This window comes from Mycteria americana, chromosome 3, assembly GCF_035582795.1.
Source record: "Mycteria americana isolate JAX WOST 10 ecotype Jacksonville Zoo and Gardens chromosome 3, USCA_MyAme_1.0, whole genome shotgun sequence".
Classification (NCBI taxonomy): Eukaryota; Metazoa; Chordata; class Aves; order Ciconiiformes; family Ciconiidae; genus Mycteria; species Mycteria americana.
In genome coordinates, this window is record NC_134367.1 from 15,149,164 (window position 1) to 15,165,082 (window position 15,919).

At 38.6% G+C, this 15,919-nt stretch overlaps 1 protein-coding gene across 1 annotated transcript; it reads right to left on the bottom strand.

Annotated features, from left to right (window-relative positions):
- Positions 1-310: 310 nt before the first annotated feature.
- Positions 311-6,239, bottom strand: LOC142407529 (uncharacterized). The gene is given in 7 exon segments (XM_075497151.1): positions 311-771; positions 774-2,023; positions 3,434-3,797; positions 3,887-4,010; positions 4,254-4,432; positions 4,543-4,822; positions 6,225-6,239. Coding segments are annotated over 7 exon segments (2,673 nt in total).
- Positions 6,240-15,919: the final 9,680 nt, after the last annotated feature.

Here is a 15,919-nt window from a genome sequence, read left to right on the forward strand (position 1 = left end):
TTATCAGTTACCCACAATACCTTTAAGTTCCCATTTAATCGCAGAGCCTGGCTGCGGCATCTCCACACTGCTCCACCCTCCGAGTAGTACCTCTTAGAGTCAGCACACCAAGTTCCCCTGGCATTACCAACATCTAAGGTTACGGTCCTAGAAAACTTCCATGGAATGGATTCCTTGCATGTCAGCGGCATTCCACCCGGGAAGCTTCTTCAATGCTGTACCTTACCTAAAAGTGTGAATATAAGTTTAGTTTCTAAGTAAGTCACCTCCAGCAATTATCCCACATAACCCACCCCGTGACTATAGTCACTCAAGCTTCACGATATTTGGAATGCCTTGGGTGTGTCACATACATTCTCATGTGAGGATTATCGAGTATGTGTACATCTTGTGGGCATATTTGATGAAACAAATGCTTCACCGTAGTCCGAAGTCTAACATACAGCGCAATGGTTAGAATGAAGCATAACACAGTAAGCATTAGCAGAACAACAACTGGATGAAGCATTTTATTGAGAATTCCGGTTGCGGTTGGTGACCATCCTAGCAAAGTGTCCCACCAATAGTATCCTCCATCCTGCTTCACTCGTTCTAAGATGCGATGTATGTCTTCCGCGTCATGGTGGACGGTGACTAATGTCTTATGTCCATTATTCCGGACGTGTTCCAGCAGTTGATTCAGGTCATTGTGTTGTAGTAGTTTTCTCACAAATGTGAGGTTCATTCCAATAGGCGTAGGTAATAAGTCTTGATACAGTGTATAGTAGCTTGTAGCAGTTGGTGGGTTGTGACAGGAGCTGAATAGTTGAGGTTGCATCCCATAATTTTGGTAAAATTACAAACACAAATATTCAAGTGATTACTTATATCTCCAGCAGTGTTACCTACAAATACAAAATCACAAAAGGTTCTCATGCAAACACATCCTTTCCCAATATATACAAGTACAGTTTCAGGGGCTTCATCTGGTTGTATTTCAAAATCACAAACATTTTGCTCAGTGTCAAGACAAATGTCCCAGGCTTTGAGGGTGTTAGTCTTGCAAATAAATCCTTGTTGTTCCTGTACAATGCATGCATTCACATCAATAGTTTGCCATTTGTTCCCATTTTGTTGGGCCCATACTCTGTGTTCTAATGGATAGAGTATAGCTCCATTGTGATTCAACCCCAGCGCAATGATTGGGTATATGGGGTATACCAAAGCATTGCATATTGTTAAGACAAAAGCTGTGGCTTTGCCATCAGTAGGGTGGTAGGTGAAAATAACCGGATACCACCAGGATTGGAATTCTTTCTCAAATTCAGTTGCATTATCCCAAATTACCTTTCGAATTTCAGTGGGCAGGGTGCCTTCCTCGCCTTCCCGTATAATTGCAGCTACTATAGATTGCATCCACAGTTGAGCTTGGATCCAACTAAGAGCTAAAGAAACATTGTTTTGGGTCACACCAAGTGCATCCACAATCAACTGGTGGTCTTTCTCATTTACCTCTCCCCACTGAGGCAATATATCCGATAAGAGCCATTGGTTAGCTCCCAGAGCTGAAAGAGAAGATTGTAAAGGGTGTTTCAGGGCACTTAAGTCATTGGTTACTGTGGCTAATTTATTAGCAAGTACTTCAGCATCTATGCTGTTTAAGACTCCCAGTCCCGTTCCTAAGACACCAGTCACATCTCTCTTTGATCATTTTGGAGAGATAAGAGTCCATTTATGTAACCATGCTGACCATCCTGAGTAAGATGTACTCAGGAATGGTGAACAGGTAGGTTTAATTGCAGAGATATTAGTCTGCATTGCTAATTCCACCCATTTGAGGGAGTATGACGGATTAAACAGCACTTGTTGCTGACCTGTATTTTTGATTATGTAAGGGCCTGTGTTGAAGATGAAAGGAGTCAGACCAATGGGAGGCCGAGTTGGTACATTTTCAGACATTGGTGGGGGCACAGGTTCCTTATCCTTTGCAACTGGCACAGATGTTGCTGTATCAATCATGAATTCAAATAGTAATTCGGTGCCTCTGTAACCTCAAAGACAGTACTCAATTATAGGTTTGATAAAGGTAAGATTATACCAGCAATCTGAATTTGGTTCGGTCATTTTGTAACACTCAGCCTTATAATTTTCCGGTCTGGAAGAGTCAGTATAGACTGCTTTAATTTCAGTCAGCCTATGGTAAGTAGACCCATTAGTTACTCGGCAGCTAATCTGTATTGTCTGCCCTGGAATGGCTTGAAGTCTAGCCATCCGAAGAGAGGCATTCCAACTCCATTCATCTCTTGAGTATACTTCATTTCCATGCATAACTAGAACAGAGAGATTTAAGTTCCTTCTGTTTTGTTGTGTTCCAATGCTTGCACTATATCGTGACAATGCATGGTCCTAAGGGTCATTGTGAGATACCGTGGTAAGAATAGGTACATTCCTAACTCCATCTTGTAGTGTGTCAAATGGAGTGAGTGAGGTTAGGTCAGGTGGTGTAGTTGGATCAGGTTCAATCATATCTATTTTGAATCAGAATGACAGCCCTATACAGTGTTGCTTTGACATCCCTGGCCCTGTACAGTGTTGTTGCCATACACATGCCACAATAGTGGGCCCCACCAGAGTAAAGTTATACCAGCAATCCCAGCCGTCAGTGACACAAGACTTTGATGCTATTGGATTTCTGTAAATGCTGGATATTGTCATGGATGTGACCTTTTCATGAGTTGACCCATTGATCATTCTACACCCTACCCAGATTTCTTATCCTGCTTTTCCCTTCAGGAGTGGGAGCCATCCATTATCCCAGCTCCACTGATGTCTCGAGAACACCTTAGCTCCATGCATGACTACAGTAGCTAAATTTAGCTTTTCCTTGATGACACGTGTTCCCATAATCCCATTGTATTTAATGTGGGCGTGGGACCATGGCCACTCGGTCTTTCTGGCTACACATTGAAGGAGGTGGAATAAAAATCAAGAGTATACAACAAATGTAGCAGCATTTCAGAAACATCTACTTCAATCGGAGTCTTCTTCCTTCAGGATTCCTGTGGGCACACACAAAAAAAGAAACAAACGTGCTCAGTTGTATTTTAACTGGCAGGGTTAAACTGAAGGTGAAATCCACCGGGTGCTAATCCGGTGTACTTTTTGGGAGCAATCCTTGGCTTCCCATGCATAGGGATTTTGGGGGGTAGTTAGGACCATTGGTACTGTTCCAGTCTGAGGCATTTTCACCAGTACAGGTTGCCCGGTGTAAAATCCTGTAGGATACTCCCCTGGTCTAGTGGGAACTCTTGGGGTGATTGTATTAGGAGATGCACAAAAGGCTTTCATTTTGGGGCAGCCATCTCCACTCCATCAGTTATTTAATTGGTAGATGGTGTCATACAATCGCAAATGCCACCCAGACTCATGAGTGTTTGTGAAATGCTTAACCAACCCGTTGGTGCGTTCGACGATGCCATTAGCCTGAGGATAGTAGGGAGTGTGGAATACCCACCGAATCCCTTCTTCTTTGGCCCAGTTTTGTACCACTGCAGCTGTAAAGTGTGAACCGTTATCACTTTGAATTTCCTCTGGCAGGGGAAGTGTGCTAAACCATCCTTTAAGGCCTCTCACTGTGTTTTCCCCAGTAGCTAATGTAAAGACAGCAGCCATGGTGAGACCAGATATAACTTCTACTCCCACCAGGACATATTTGTTCCCACCTGATGGTCGCAATGGGCTAATATAATCAATCTGCCAAGAGTGCCACAATGTTTTCCTGTCCCGAATGTGCAGGGGAGGCGTCTTACTCAGATGGTCTTTGTTAAGCAGTAAACGACATATTGTGAACAGGCAGTTACTACTTGTTCACACAGCTTAACTGATACAGGCCAACCTCGGGCTATACCTTCCCGATATAAATCGGCCCGTCCCGTGTGGCCACGTGTAACATGTAACCATTCAAGTAAACGTTCCCATTCTTGGTTATCATTTGCAACACCAATTTGTTGCAGCCGTGTAAGGCTGTCTACCTGTTGAACTGAGCAGCAATAGAGTTTGATTGATCACATCCTTTTATCCAACCTATGTGTAGCATCCGCTGTTCTCCTATCTCTAACGGTTGCTTCCAACTATCAGTTTGCCAGACTGGAATCCTGTTCACCTGCCCAGTGGCCTATCCATTCGGTGGCTCCTTTGAAGACAGCATATGAGTCGGTGTAAATATGGCTAGCACCATGTTGTGCGGCTAGTAGAACTGCTCTAAGTTCTCCTACCTGCGCACTGCCTTCACCTGTTTCAATCAATTTTTCTCCTGTTGGCACTTCCAGTGCTACCGCTTTGTATTTCCACTTACTGTTCTCCCTACGGGATGATGCAAACCATACTCCTGTGAGGTCACTGCCTTCCTTTAGAAAAGGCGCTTCCTGAATCGGAGATGGTTTGTTTGGCGAGACTGGAACAGGAGGGTACTATCTATGTCCTTTTGTAGTTTAGATATTTTAATATTACCCTCGGTAATCAGCATAATTTCATTAATGCCTTCTAGATAGGCATACCACTTACGAACCGTGGGCTTCTGGGCAATACCAGCCAGCAGTATTGTCCCCTTTTTGATTATATCCAGGAGGCGGAAAGGTCCCCGAATAATCACATCCTGTTTCCTTCTTATTTGTTCTGTTTGTTTCACTGCTCGCACCAGGGATAGCAGACCCTTCTCAGGATCCGAGTATCTCCTTTTGGTATCGCTGAAAGAGTGGGAGCTAAATTCCAGTGGTCTTTCCGGTCCCTCTGGCCCCTTTTGCCATAGGTTGCAATGAAAGCCATGTTCACTGGACCCCCATTTCTACATGGATAGGGTTGGTTGGGTGTAAGAGTGTAAGTTACTCTTTTACTGCCTTTACTGCCTTTACAGCAAGAGTGTAGCCAGCAGGTCCAGGGCAATGATCCTTCTTCCTGCTCCCTGCTGGGGTGATGGGATGTGCCCTGGCTGTGAGGCCCTTCCCTGCTGCCCTGGAGAGCTCCTATGGCTCCCAGGTCCTGGCCCCAGCTCCCAGCTGTCCTGCATGGCACCTTGACAAACCTGACCAAAATGCAGCCAAAATAATAAACACAATTCTGTCTGCTCTTCCTGTTGCTCATAAAAGTAATTGCAATAACTGAAGAGCATCCCTTTTACATGAACTGGAGCTCAGAATTTCAGCTCTCTATTTTGGCTTAGTTAACTATCCAATTGCCTTTTTCCTCCTTTCTCAATTTTTCCCTTCATAGTTTTTGCCCTGTGTTGTTTACAAGTTCAAACTAAATTGAGTAAGAAAGTGTTAAATGGTTCACTGTAATACATCACATTGAAAATTCACAATGCATGAATTTCTAGATGCAAAACCTATTTGTAAAAATAAATTCTATGTTTATGCTAATGAAAGTCCTGTATCTAATCTCCTGTTCTGAAAATTTACTCCTAAAATCTTAAAAAGTGAACTAGCTGCCCACCTGAGGCATACACAAGAATGAGCTGCTAAACACAATGAATTATTCAGTGAAAAGTCTGGATTGGACAAAACGTTACTCTATTGTCTAAAATTTAATTTGATTACATTAAAAATACTTAAATAATTCCTTTTACCTTCAAAGTGCTCTGCCAGCATTACTTAATTAAGCCTATGACATGTATAAATTTTGCTATAACTCCCTTTATACAGAAAGTGAAACCAAGACAGAGTCACTTAAATGGGCACGTGCCCAAAGACAGAGTGTGTCAAAACCAGGATTAGAACTCAGAATTCCTGACAGTCATCACAACATTTGTCAAACTTGCAAATTAAATTTGCTGAGTTCCAGTCCAATGCAATGCCCTCAAGTCACTGATGGTGATGATTTCAATGTTAAGGAAAAAACAGGATGCATGGCTGTAGTACATTTGTTCAGAATTCAGCTGTTTTAATAGTGTTGCACACATTACTCCTGAAGATAAGGAGTATCTTCAGAAGTAAACTTAAAACATTATTTGAAACTTATCAGATGATATATCTTATGATAAGCTCTAGTGATGTGAATCAGGAAAATGTCAATTTTCTAACTAGACAATTATCTAACAGACAATTATCTAAGTCGGCTGTAATGCCATGCTCACCATTTTGTTATTGAACTATCAAATATATGATGTCAATAAAATTCTAATATACCTTTCACTGAAATCAAAGATTTGCATCAATTTCGTGGATTATGAATTGTACCCTGAGACTCACTGGGGCTGTTGCCATTGTTGACCTTTGGTGTCACTCTACCTTGCCATTGTTGAACTATAGAGATTCAAGGCCTCTCCATTGAAAAGTTACTCTAAAGAGAAAGGTGAGATAAGCATAAATATTTTTGAACAATACATTAAATCTATTTTTAAAGAACAGAAAGTCACTCCAAGGGCAAATATCTCCCTGCCCCCTTTGGCAAAACGTGTAGGCTTTGCCACTAACAAAGATCACAAACTCAAAACTTGATCTTACATCATGGGACTAAGTAGAAGTTTCAACTCATCCAAAAGGAGCAGTCTCAAGACCTGAATTTTCCTGTGTATGTATTATTCTCCATTGTAAAATGCAAATACTAAATCAAATATTGTCAAACTTTCTCTAACTTAGGACTTTTTGATTATTATTTAGAAAGCCTTACTTTTATAAAATTAAGACTAACTGCAAATATTTTCCAAAACGTTCCAAGGATAGACCCCTTTCTAAAGTCAACAACACTTGTGAGGTATACTATGAAAATTTCAGAACAATACTCATCAAATAAATAGTACTAAACAAAGGATGTAATTTTGTAGAAATAAAAACAAAATACTTTGCTTCAATTTCAGCTTAACTTTTACTTTATCTGCTTAAAATTATTTTTTAAACTGCTTTGTAAATAATTTCCAGATACTTTCATTTACCTGCTTCTATTTAATTTTCTAGAGACAAAACTATAGCTGATATTTTTTTCTAATAAACCCTTTTAATTTTCTTTTTAATTGTTGATTTCTAACATTAACTTTTTTTTTCTTTTAACAGAACTGTACTAGTTTCATCAAAGTTTTTATTAGGTAGTTACTGGTGAATACAAATGAAGTCGAGAAACTTTATCCATCTGGAGGGAGCTTCAATGTGTCCCTACTTGTATCACTGAACACAGCTTGAGCTATTTATTGAATTGAGGCATTGAGCGCTGCACAAATATCTCTAACTAGAGACAAGTTTTTGAACTTGGGTTTTCCATATCTCAGGTTCTAGCAACTATACTATTAGCTATCCTGTCAAGACTTTTTCTTTTAAACTAAATAGAACATCTGCTGTGATGCCAAATGAAATTGTTTTTATTTGTTTATTTAGTCAGCTGTAGCATTTCATTAATCTTAATGTATTTACAAGTAACCTACAGAAGACATGCAGAACATTATTGTGAAAAATAGGAAATAGAAACCAATAGTTATTTTTCTAATTAAAGTTTCAGTTTAGAGAAACAATCACTATTCAGTCAAATCTTGTATTTATGTGAAAAATGCTGACTGGTTTTAAACCATGTCAAAATCTTGAGTTCTTTTGAGAATACAGGCATAGGTGAAATGTTAAGTAGCGTGAAAATACTGATGGTGGTGGGTTTACTGTCACAAATAATTTAACATCTTCTCTGACCTGTTGCTCATTTAACCCATGCTCAATATAATTTCTGAATGTTAGATAACAAAATGCCTGACACAGATCCCTCTGGGACTCCTTCCTCCTCTAAGGAAACTGATCATTTATTTATTCCCACACTTCAATTCTGAATGAGTTGCCAGTGTACAAGAGGACCTTCCTTCTTATCTCACATCAATTTTGTTTCTTTAAAAGCTTTTGGTGAGCATCTTTGCTGAGTATGTTAGACATCCAAGTAAATTGCTCTCTTTGTAGCTGTCTCTGTAAAGAATTGCTGAGACTTGCCCATTATATAATATTTATCAATCAGTTCACTCATTCTATTCTTTAATATACTTATTTACATTTACCCACTGCATATAAAAGATTGACTTATCGAGCTATAGTTCCCTGGATCCACCTTGTATCCTGTTTAAAAGGTAAAGTGAAATAAAAACGTTAGGTACTACGCTAAGCATTAATGGGCTCACCATCCCCAGTAAATCACTAGTAAAGCACTGTGGTTGGGCGGCAGTTGCCTATCTTGGCCTTCAGTGCTCCCTGGAGTGGGATGATTCTTAAGTCGCTGTCTTTCAAGCCCCCCTTTTTTCCCCTTATGCTTTTATAACTTGTCATGTTAATGTTTTTCCTCTTAAAAACTTGAGCTGCTAGCTTCCCTGGCTGCAGCTCTTAACTCTAACCACAGTTTTATCTTCCTTATCTTGCATGGCCCTAATCTATACATCTACCAGATGATGTTTACCACTTAGCTATTCTCTCAGAAATCTGAGCCAAAATTAGGTATTTATGCTGTATCAGAAGTGGGCCTTGGATCACAGATGACTGGGGAGACAGCTAGAAGAGTCACACAAGGGAAGGAATGATGTTGCATACAGCAGAGGAACAGGCAGCTCTAGAGTGGAATAGGGACACTGAAGCAGGGACGTCACAATCTGACGTTGCTACTTGCATCCCTTTTGTGAGGTTCTGACATGAATCTCTTTTTTCTTCCTTTGTCTCATATGGGGAATTTCGAGACTCCAAACCTTTTCATTGCAGACAGCCAGAAGAGCAACTTCTCTTCATTTTGACAACTCTCATCAGAACACTAACTGCTTGGTCCAAGTGCTATTTCAAACTGAACACCTCTCCACCACACCCACTCTAATGGGTGGGGGTTGTTAGAGTCCTTGTCAGTAAAGCTGGATCTACAGTCTTTAAACCCCCATTAAACAGACTTGCCCAGAGGTGGCTCCATAATATCAGACAGAATTTGTGCACTGGATGGAAATGGATGCACAGATCACCACACCCTGTCTCTAAACAGGGGGAGAAGAGGATATTGTTACTAATTCGTGACAAGGCTAGAGAAAAAAAAGAGTAGAAAAGAGGTGTCAACTTGATCCTGAGAGGAAGATGTTAAAAAAACCAGAAGTTTTTTATTAGCTGGAAAGTCATACCAACTCTATGTTTAATTCAGCTGTTACTATTGATAGCAGTAAGGAGCTTATTCAATGCAGATAATCTCTGGGTGATGTAAATTATAATAATACACCAGAGTAAGTGTACTTTAAAAAAACCCACAAATAACATAACTGAAACTTTTAATTATACTACTTTATTGGTACAAATGGGATTTTTGAGTCCTAATTATAAAGGAGAGAAAGCTTTCTCAGAGTCCCAACTACAGGAATATTTGCTCTGGGGCTTCACTACTGCTTCACTATTGATGAGAGACCTGGTGATCCCATTCTTAGGTATTCACACAATATTTGGGTAACCTGAGGTCATGTATCTGGGCAAACAATTCTAGATATCAAAACATAAGGAAATAGGTGTAACAATAACTCAATATTTTTAAGAATGTGACCTTGACCTTCATACTCAACATGCATAGTGGGAGGGCAAAATCTGAAATTTCAGAGCAAGGAAACAGTGTGCCTTCTAAGTTCAAGGAAAAAGGACTTCCAGAATGTTTTTCTGTACTCAAACAATGTATCAGACTTACATGATCAATTCCCTGTAACAGCAGAAACGGTGTAATAAAATCCAGAAACTTTCCTAGCTAATCAATGAAAAGACCTCAAATACAATAATCTGTCCAAAGTATTTAAAATGAAAATATCATACTTGTATTCCTAGCATTACAATAAAGCAAACTGACTTCTTCATTACTACAAAAATAAATATATTTTTAGAACATGAGAAAAGGATTAAATCTATGTGTTCTGAATGTGCCTTGGTAAATATCCAAAGGACATATAATGCATGATTTACAGTCTTATAAAAAAGGAGACAGTCAAAAGCTTTTTTGGCCTCCTGAAGTCTAAGTGATACGTTACATATTTAGGACATCCAATGTATTTAAATGTATACAGGGAGAGACAGACATGACTGAATTTCAGCCCTCTTGTGGGTGAAGTATAGTTGCTGATTGATAAAGCGTTAACATCACTACACATAAACAAGGAATACTTTATCTGAAATTACAGAGGAGGCTTAGCTTGTTAAGAAAGTAATACTCCAGGTGTAGATCCAAAGTAATGAATAACACCTCTACTTAAAAGACAGTGGTAATGTATATTGCCTGTATCCCTGTTGAACTTCAGTATCATACCTCCTGACAAAGATGGCTCCATGATGCCATGGTACAATACTTGTTCAGTTCAAACATTAAGGAAAATTTCCACCAAAATATCTGCACCTTGAAAAGAGTTATGATTATTTTTAAGAAAATAATAAATTAAGTTAAAATATGATTTTGACTACTGTTAAAATATTAATGAACTCTGATCAAATATGCAGAAAATTTTTATTAAAATAATATTTTTAGGATTAGATACACAGATACTTTTAAAGACCTTTAAAACAAATAGTCTTTCTTTTGCCCGCATAGAGAAAGGTCTCACCAAAAGTTTGACAAGTAGTTCCATGTACAGGGATTTTTAGGATGGGACTTTCCAGACAAACCAAGAAAGGGTGGTTGGGATTTACATGCTCACATTTTTCTACTAGAGAAACTATCATTAGCATAATTTACATGTTTATCACATAAGTGTCTCAAAACAATAATTTTCATTATATTAACATCCTTATATAAATACAGAAATACTTTTTTAATAATGTTGATTTTTTTTTTTTTAGTTTGATTCACAAAGGAAACAGAACAATAAATGAACTAATTTTTCAAGGGCTGTTCTCAGATCAAGATCTATGCGTTTATCTTTAAAACAAAACAATCCTTGAAAACACTATATCTAGCAAAGAAAGCTTGGAAGGATGCCATATTGTAAACAATAATAAAAAAAAAGGCAGTCGTTTATATGTCTCAAATTTATTTTAGATTTAAAAAAAGTAATAAAAAGCCATTTTAATATTTTAACACAGATACTGATGTTTTTATGGAGAATGAAGGAAAAACTGTGCTCATTGTTGTTAATGAGACAGATATGCTAAATCACAGTGCTGCAGCAAGTCTATGTATTCAGACAATGGCAGTGGTGAATTAGCTCACTTGAAATAAAAAGCATACAAGTCCTCAAGGATGGCAGAGCAATTTAATGCTGTATAGGATTAGCTTTCTGAGAGCACGCTGTGGAGGTCCTAAGGGTCTCATAGCTCACTTATTCCAAACTTTTAATATCCTCATTTAAATTTCCTCAGACTTACTAATAGGCCCTAAAGTCAGAATTTTCTATTTAGGGAAAATATAAATACAACAATTATCAGCTCAGTACTACCCTCGAAGACAATGAACATACATACAATCATCTTGCTGGGTCCTCTAGGAATTAGCAAGAATACTAGAGGAGTTTTCACACATCCTTGTACTTCTCTGTGGACAGATGCTGTTAGATATGAGTAAACTGTCCAGATGAGTATCCTCTTCAGGCCAGGCACTGCACCAATACAACTGCATCTTTTACAGACTGAAGCTTACTCCCATCCAGGCAGTGTTAAGCAGTTATAGGAATTACACCCATTCTAATAGAAACACCTCTAACCTAAAAGTGTATAGGGCAATGTGTACTCTGGATTAGGAAAAAAAAAAAGCCTGCTCTTGGTTAATATATGCTTTAATATTACCTTCTCTAGAACATATCCAGAATATTATGTGTCCTTTTTAAAACAATGTAACCACCTACTGAGGCTACAAGTAAATGGAGAGAGATTGAAACAGTTGAGCTTTTAGTGACCTAGTATAACACTCCATGGGGTCAAATATTTTAAGCTAGACACAAGTTTTGGGTCTTTTGTGATCCGCATCTACATTTTAAAGTGGAAAAATACCACTCAAAGATACAGTCTGAAGGCCTGCTAACAAGAAGAAAGGATTTTTTTTGCTTGATTTGTTTTTTTTTGTAGACATTGTACATAACAATGTACAATTGTTATGTACAATGTCTAGAAAATAGAAAATAATGGTATCATATTGGTCTAGAAAATGGTCTAGAAAATAATGGTATCACAGCAGTTCTATGAACAATGACATGTATTTACAAATTGTTAAAGAAGGAAAGTCTTGAAAAGATTCGCTCTGATACTCCATACTGATACATAGTCAAGACTTTTAAAGATTAAATATTTCCTCAGTGGAAAAAATAGTATATACATATGAATATTTTCTAGAAAATCCCTAAAGCAATGATATATCTCATATTCGTGTGAGATTTACCCATACTTAGGTGAGATGTGAAAGTACCTCTACAATTTGTTGTGGAAAACTGTTGAATCATTTAGACCTAGATTACCTGCACCTCCATAATGGTGTAGTGATTTGGGGTAACTCCAGTGCTAGACGAGTCATCCAACCATTCACACAGAGGGAAAACTCAAGTGCAATCAATGCTTTTGACCACCTTTAGCAGAGCATTCACTTTTGTTGTGATCACAGCACTCAGTGCATCCTTCAGCCCCACCTGTGTGGGAGTCTTGGGGTTATTTCTAAAGGGTTCTGGCATTAACTGGTTCAAGGGTGGATGGGATTTGTGGCAAACTTCCTCTAGGCTAAGCACAGGATGCTCATGAGAGATTGGACGGACCAGATACCTGATTCTGGGGTGGGATGTTTCCTCTCAAAACACTCTTGGGATGGCTCTAATACGCATGCGTATAAGCAGCAAAAGGGCTCAGACCCTTACATCTTACTAATTTGAGTGGGACTTCATCTTTCCAATGCTACAATGAAGCATTTATCTGTCTCAGGAGGACTGTCTCAAAAGGACACACAAACCAACCTTTGAATACAGAGGAATGTAGGGAAAGTGTGTGGGAACTGGTGAGTCTGAGGGAACTGGTGAGTCTCGTATTCTTAGTGAACAAAGAATACGAGAGGTAAAGAGGTGAGGAGCTATGGAGGAACAGGATGCGGACCTGGAACTTTGGTACAAATCTAGCTGTTAGTATCCTTATAATCATGATATTAATCTGATATAATGATATTCATTAGATATTAGGTAATGCACCTGACTGTGCCATTAGTGAATTTTAAGAAATATTTACAATCATTTCATGTCCAAAAATGATTTATCAGGAGGCTGTAACCCATCAGTATGACAGTCTAACATAACTTCCATAGTCTTTATAATAAAGACCACCAACTCCACAAATTCATACCTCCATTGTCATGCTTTCCCTGTTGCTTGGAGAACATAGTATGGTTTTGGTTGCTTAGTTTAGGAAATGAGATGTTCTGGTGATTCATCTGACTGAGCTTAGGCATTTAGTATCATACATGATGCATTAGAGTATCCTTCCTAGCTTCCACCTGCCTCTCCTCACAGGCATTGGTCTCCCATAGGTCCCATGTCATATCTGTCAGCCCCATGTAACATCTGCTCGTCCCTTACAATATTTCACGTGCTGCATGGCATCTCATCTTGCATAAAATATCTACACGTAATCAATAAACTCCACTTCAGGCTTCTATTTTATGGTTAGCTGCAATGCTCTTAATTCTACAAGGACTTCATTCACTGGATCTCCATGGACTATTATCTGAGTTCAGATACTTAGCTCACATTAGAGACAACTACATGTAGACACAAATCTCTTCATACCCACACTGAAGTTCAGCCTCAATCTTTAACAGTGTCTAACTATAAACTTTCTTTATCAATGTCAGTCTTTTGTAAGCCTTCTGAAATTTTCAGATGAAAAATCTGACCCCAAAAAACTTTACAATATTAACAGATTGTTCCTTAAATGTTTTTCTCTGTATTCTTACAAATATTGTAATACTTCAACTTTTATCTGTATATTAACACGATTCAAACACCTTTCTCAAATTAATATTAAGAATGATTGTGCAATATAATAATGTCCCTTGACATTACTAGAAAGGTAACTAATACAAAAACCTAGAAGAGAGAATTTATATTCACTGAGGAACTAGTTAACTGGGAATATCCGACCTACTCAAACACTTCAGAAGAGTCACCTCTCCTAAGATTACTAGAAAGAAAAGAGAATAATTTTCTTTAATGACCAATTAAGTTTAAAAATGAGCTTTAAAAAATTCAGGACTACTCAAATTTTAAATGAGTATTTTTGTCGTGGCTTAACCCCAGCTGGCAACTAAGCACCACACAGCCGCTCACTCACTCCCCCACAGTTGGATGGGGGAGAGAATTAGAAGAGTAAAAGTGAGAAAACTCATAGGTTGAGATAAAGGCAGTTTAACAGGTAAAGCAAAAGCCGTGCATGCAAGCAAAGCAAAACAAGGAATTCATTCACTACTTCCCATGGGCAGGCAGGTGTTCAGCCATCTCCAGGAAAGCAGGGCTCCATCATGCATAACGGTTACTTGGGAAGACAAACGCCATCACTCCAAACGTCCCCTCTCTTACTTCGTCTTCCCCCAGATTTATATATGCTGAGCATGATGTCATATGGTATGGAATAGCCCTTTGGTCAGTTGGGGTCAGCTGTCCCAGCTGTGCCCCCTCCCAACTTCTTGTGCACTTGGCAAAGCATGGGAAGCTGAGAAGTCCTTGATTTAGTATAAGCTTTACTTAGCAACATCTAAAACATCCCTGTGTTATCAACACTGTTTTCAGCACAAATCCAAAACATAGCCCCATACTAGCTACTATGAAGAAAATTAACTCTATCCCAGCCAAAACCAGCACAATTTTGAGACCTTAAAGACTTTTATACAGAAACTATGATTGTTTTAATTTTTTGAAACAGAATTTTAAATCCTATTAAAACTTGATGGAAATAAAAACATATCTCAGAAAACAGACTTAGTAAAATTCAAAAAAACGAAAGCTTAACTTAAGAAAGTTCTGTCTACTATAAGAATAAAGTAAGTCATAAATACACTGCATATTTATTAAAAAGATTGGACATTCAAGAACTGAAATTGAAACCAAAAGCAACCCATGAAAATACATAAAAGGAAACAATAGGAGAGTGGAAATAATTATGTTCAGTACCAGACAAATCTGCAAAAGAAGTGGTAGAGAAGTAAGCTTAAGTTTGATGATAATTGTTACTGGATATGAGCACTAGAGATCATCAATTTGTGGAAAATTCAGACTGTAAACAGCATGGGCACACAACAGTGTTACAAGTAGGAACCAACAGACTGGCAAGAAGGTAGAGGAGTTAATTTTGTGAGTGTGCACCACAGATATGCTGCTTTGCATCTCTTGTTGCATTTTATTCAGCTGTTCTTGCTTGTCCTGTGGGCTTTGGTATGACAGACATTTTATATCACCATTCTGAGAGTGTCCTTTGGCTGCTCTGATTCTCAGATCAACCCCTATAAAATGAGTGTTCTACCCCAAAGCGGGACTAAGCCACAGCTGCATTGCAGCACAGTAATGGCAATATGATGTTTTTATCTTCTGCCTTGGGCAATCATGTCAGCAGCAGTAACAGCAAGCAGCATCTACCAGTGGCACTGCTGTAAGAAGAATCTCTGCACTATGCCTGAACTTATCTGTTCAGAGCCAGAGACACAGATGCAGGTTAATTTACAGTAGCCCAAACTGGCTGGCCTGTACTGGTTAAAAAAAAAAAAAAAAAAAGTGAAAATGAAACTGAACTACTACCTTTTTTCTCCAGTGTCTGGTGCATTAGAATAATGATGCCTCATGGCACAGGGTCACCAAGTAAAATATGGGGAAGCTATCAGCAGCAGCAGAACTGCAGGATAAGAAAAATTATGTTAAGAAAAAGAAAGAATGAGAAAATAGAAAATGACTGGTATAGCAATAACAATGACTGTCAAGAAGACTTACATGGTGCATTTGGAGGCTTGCAACCCTCAACTTCCGTTGCTC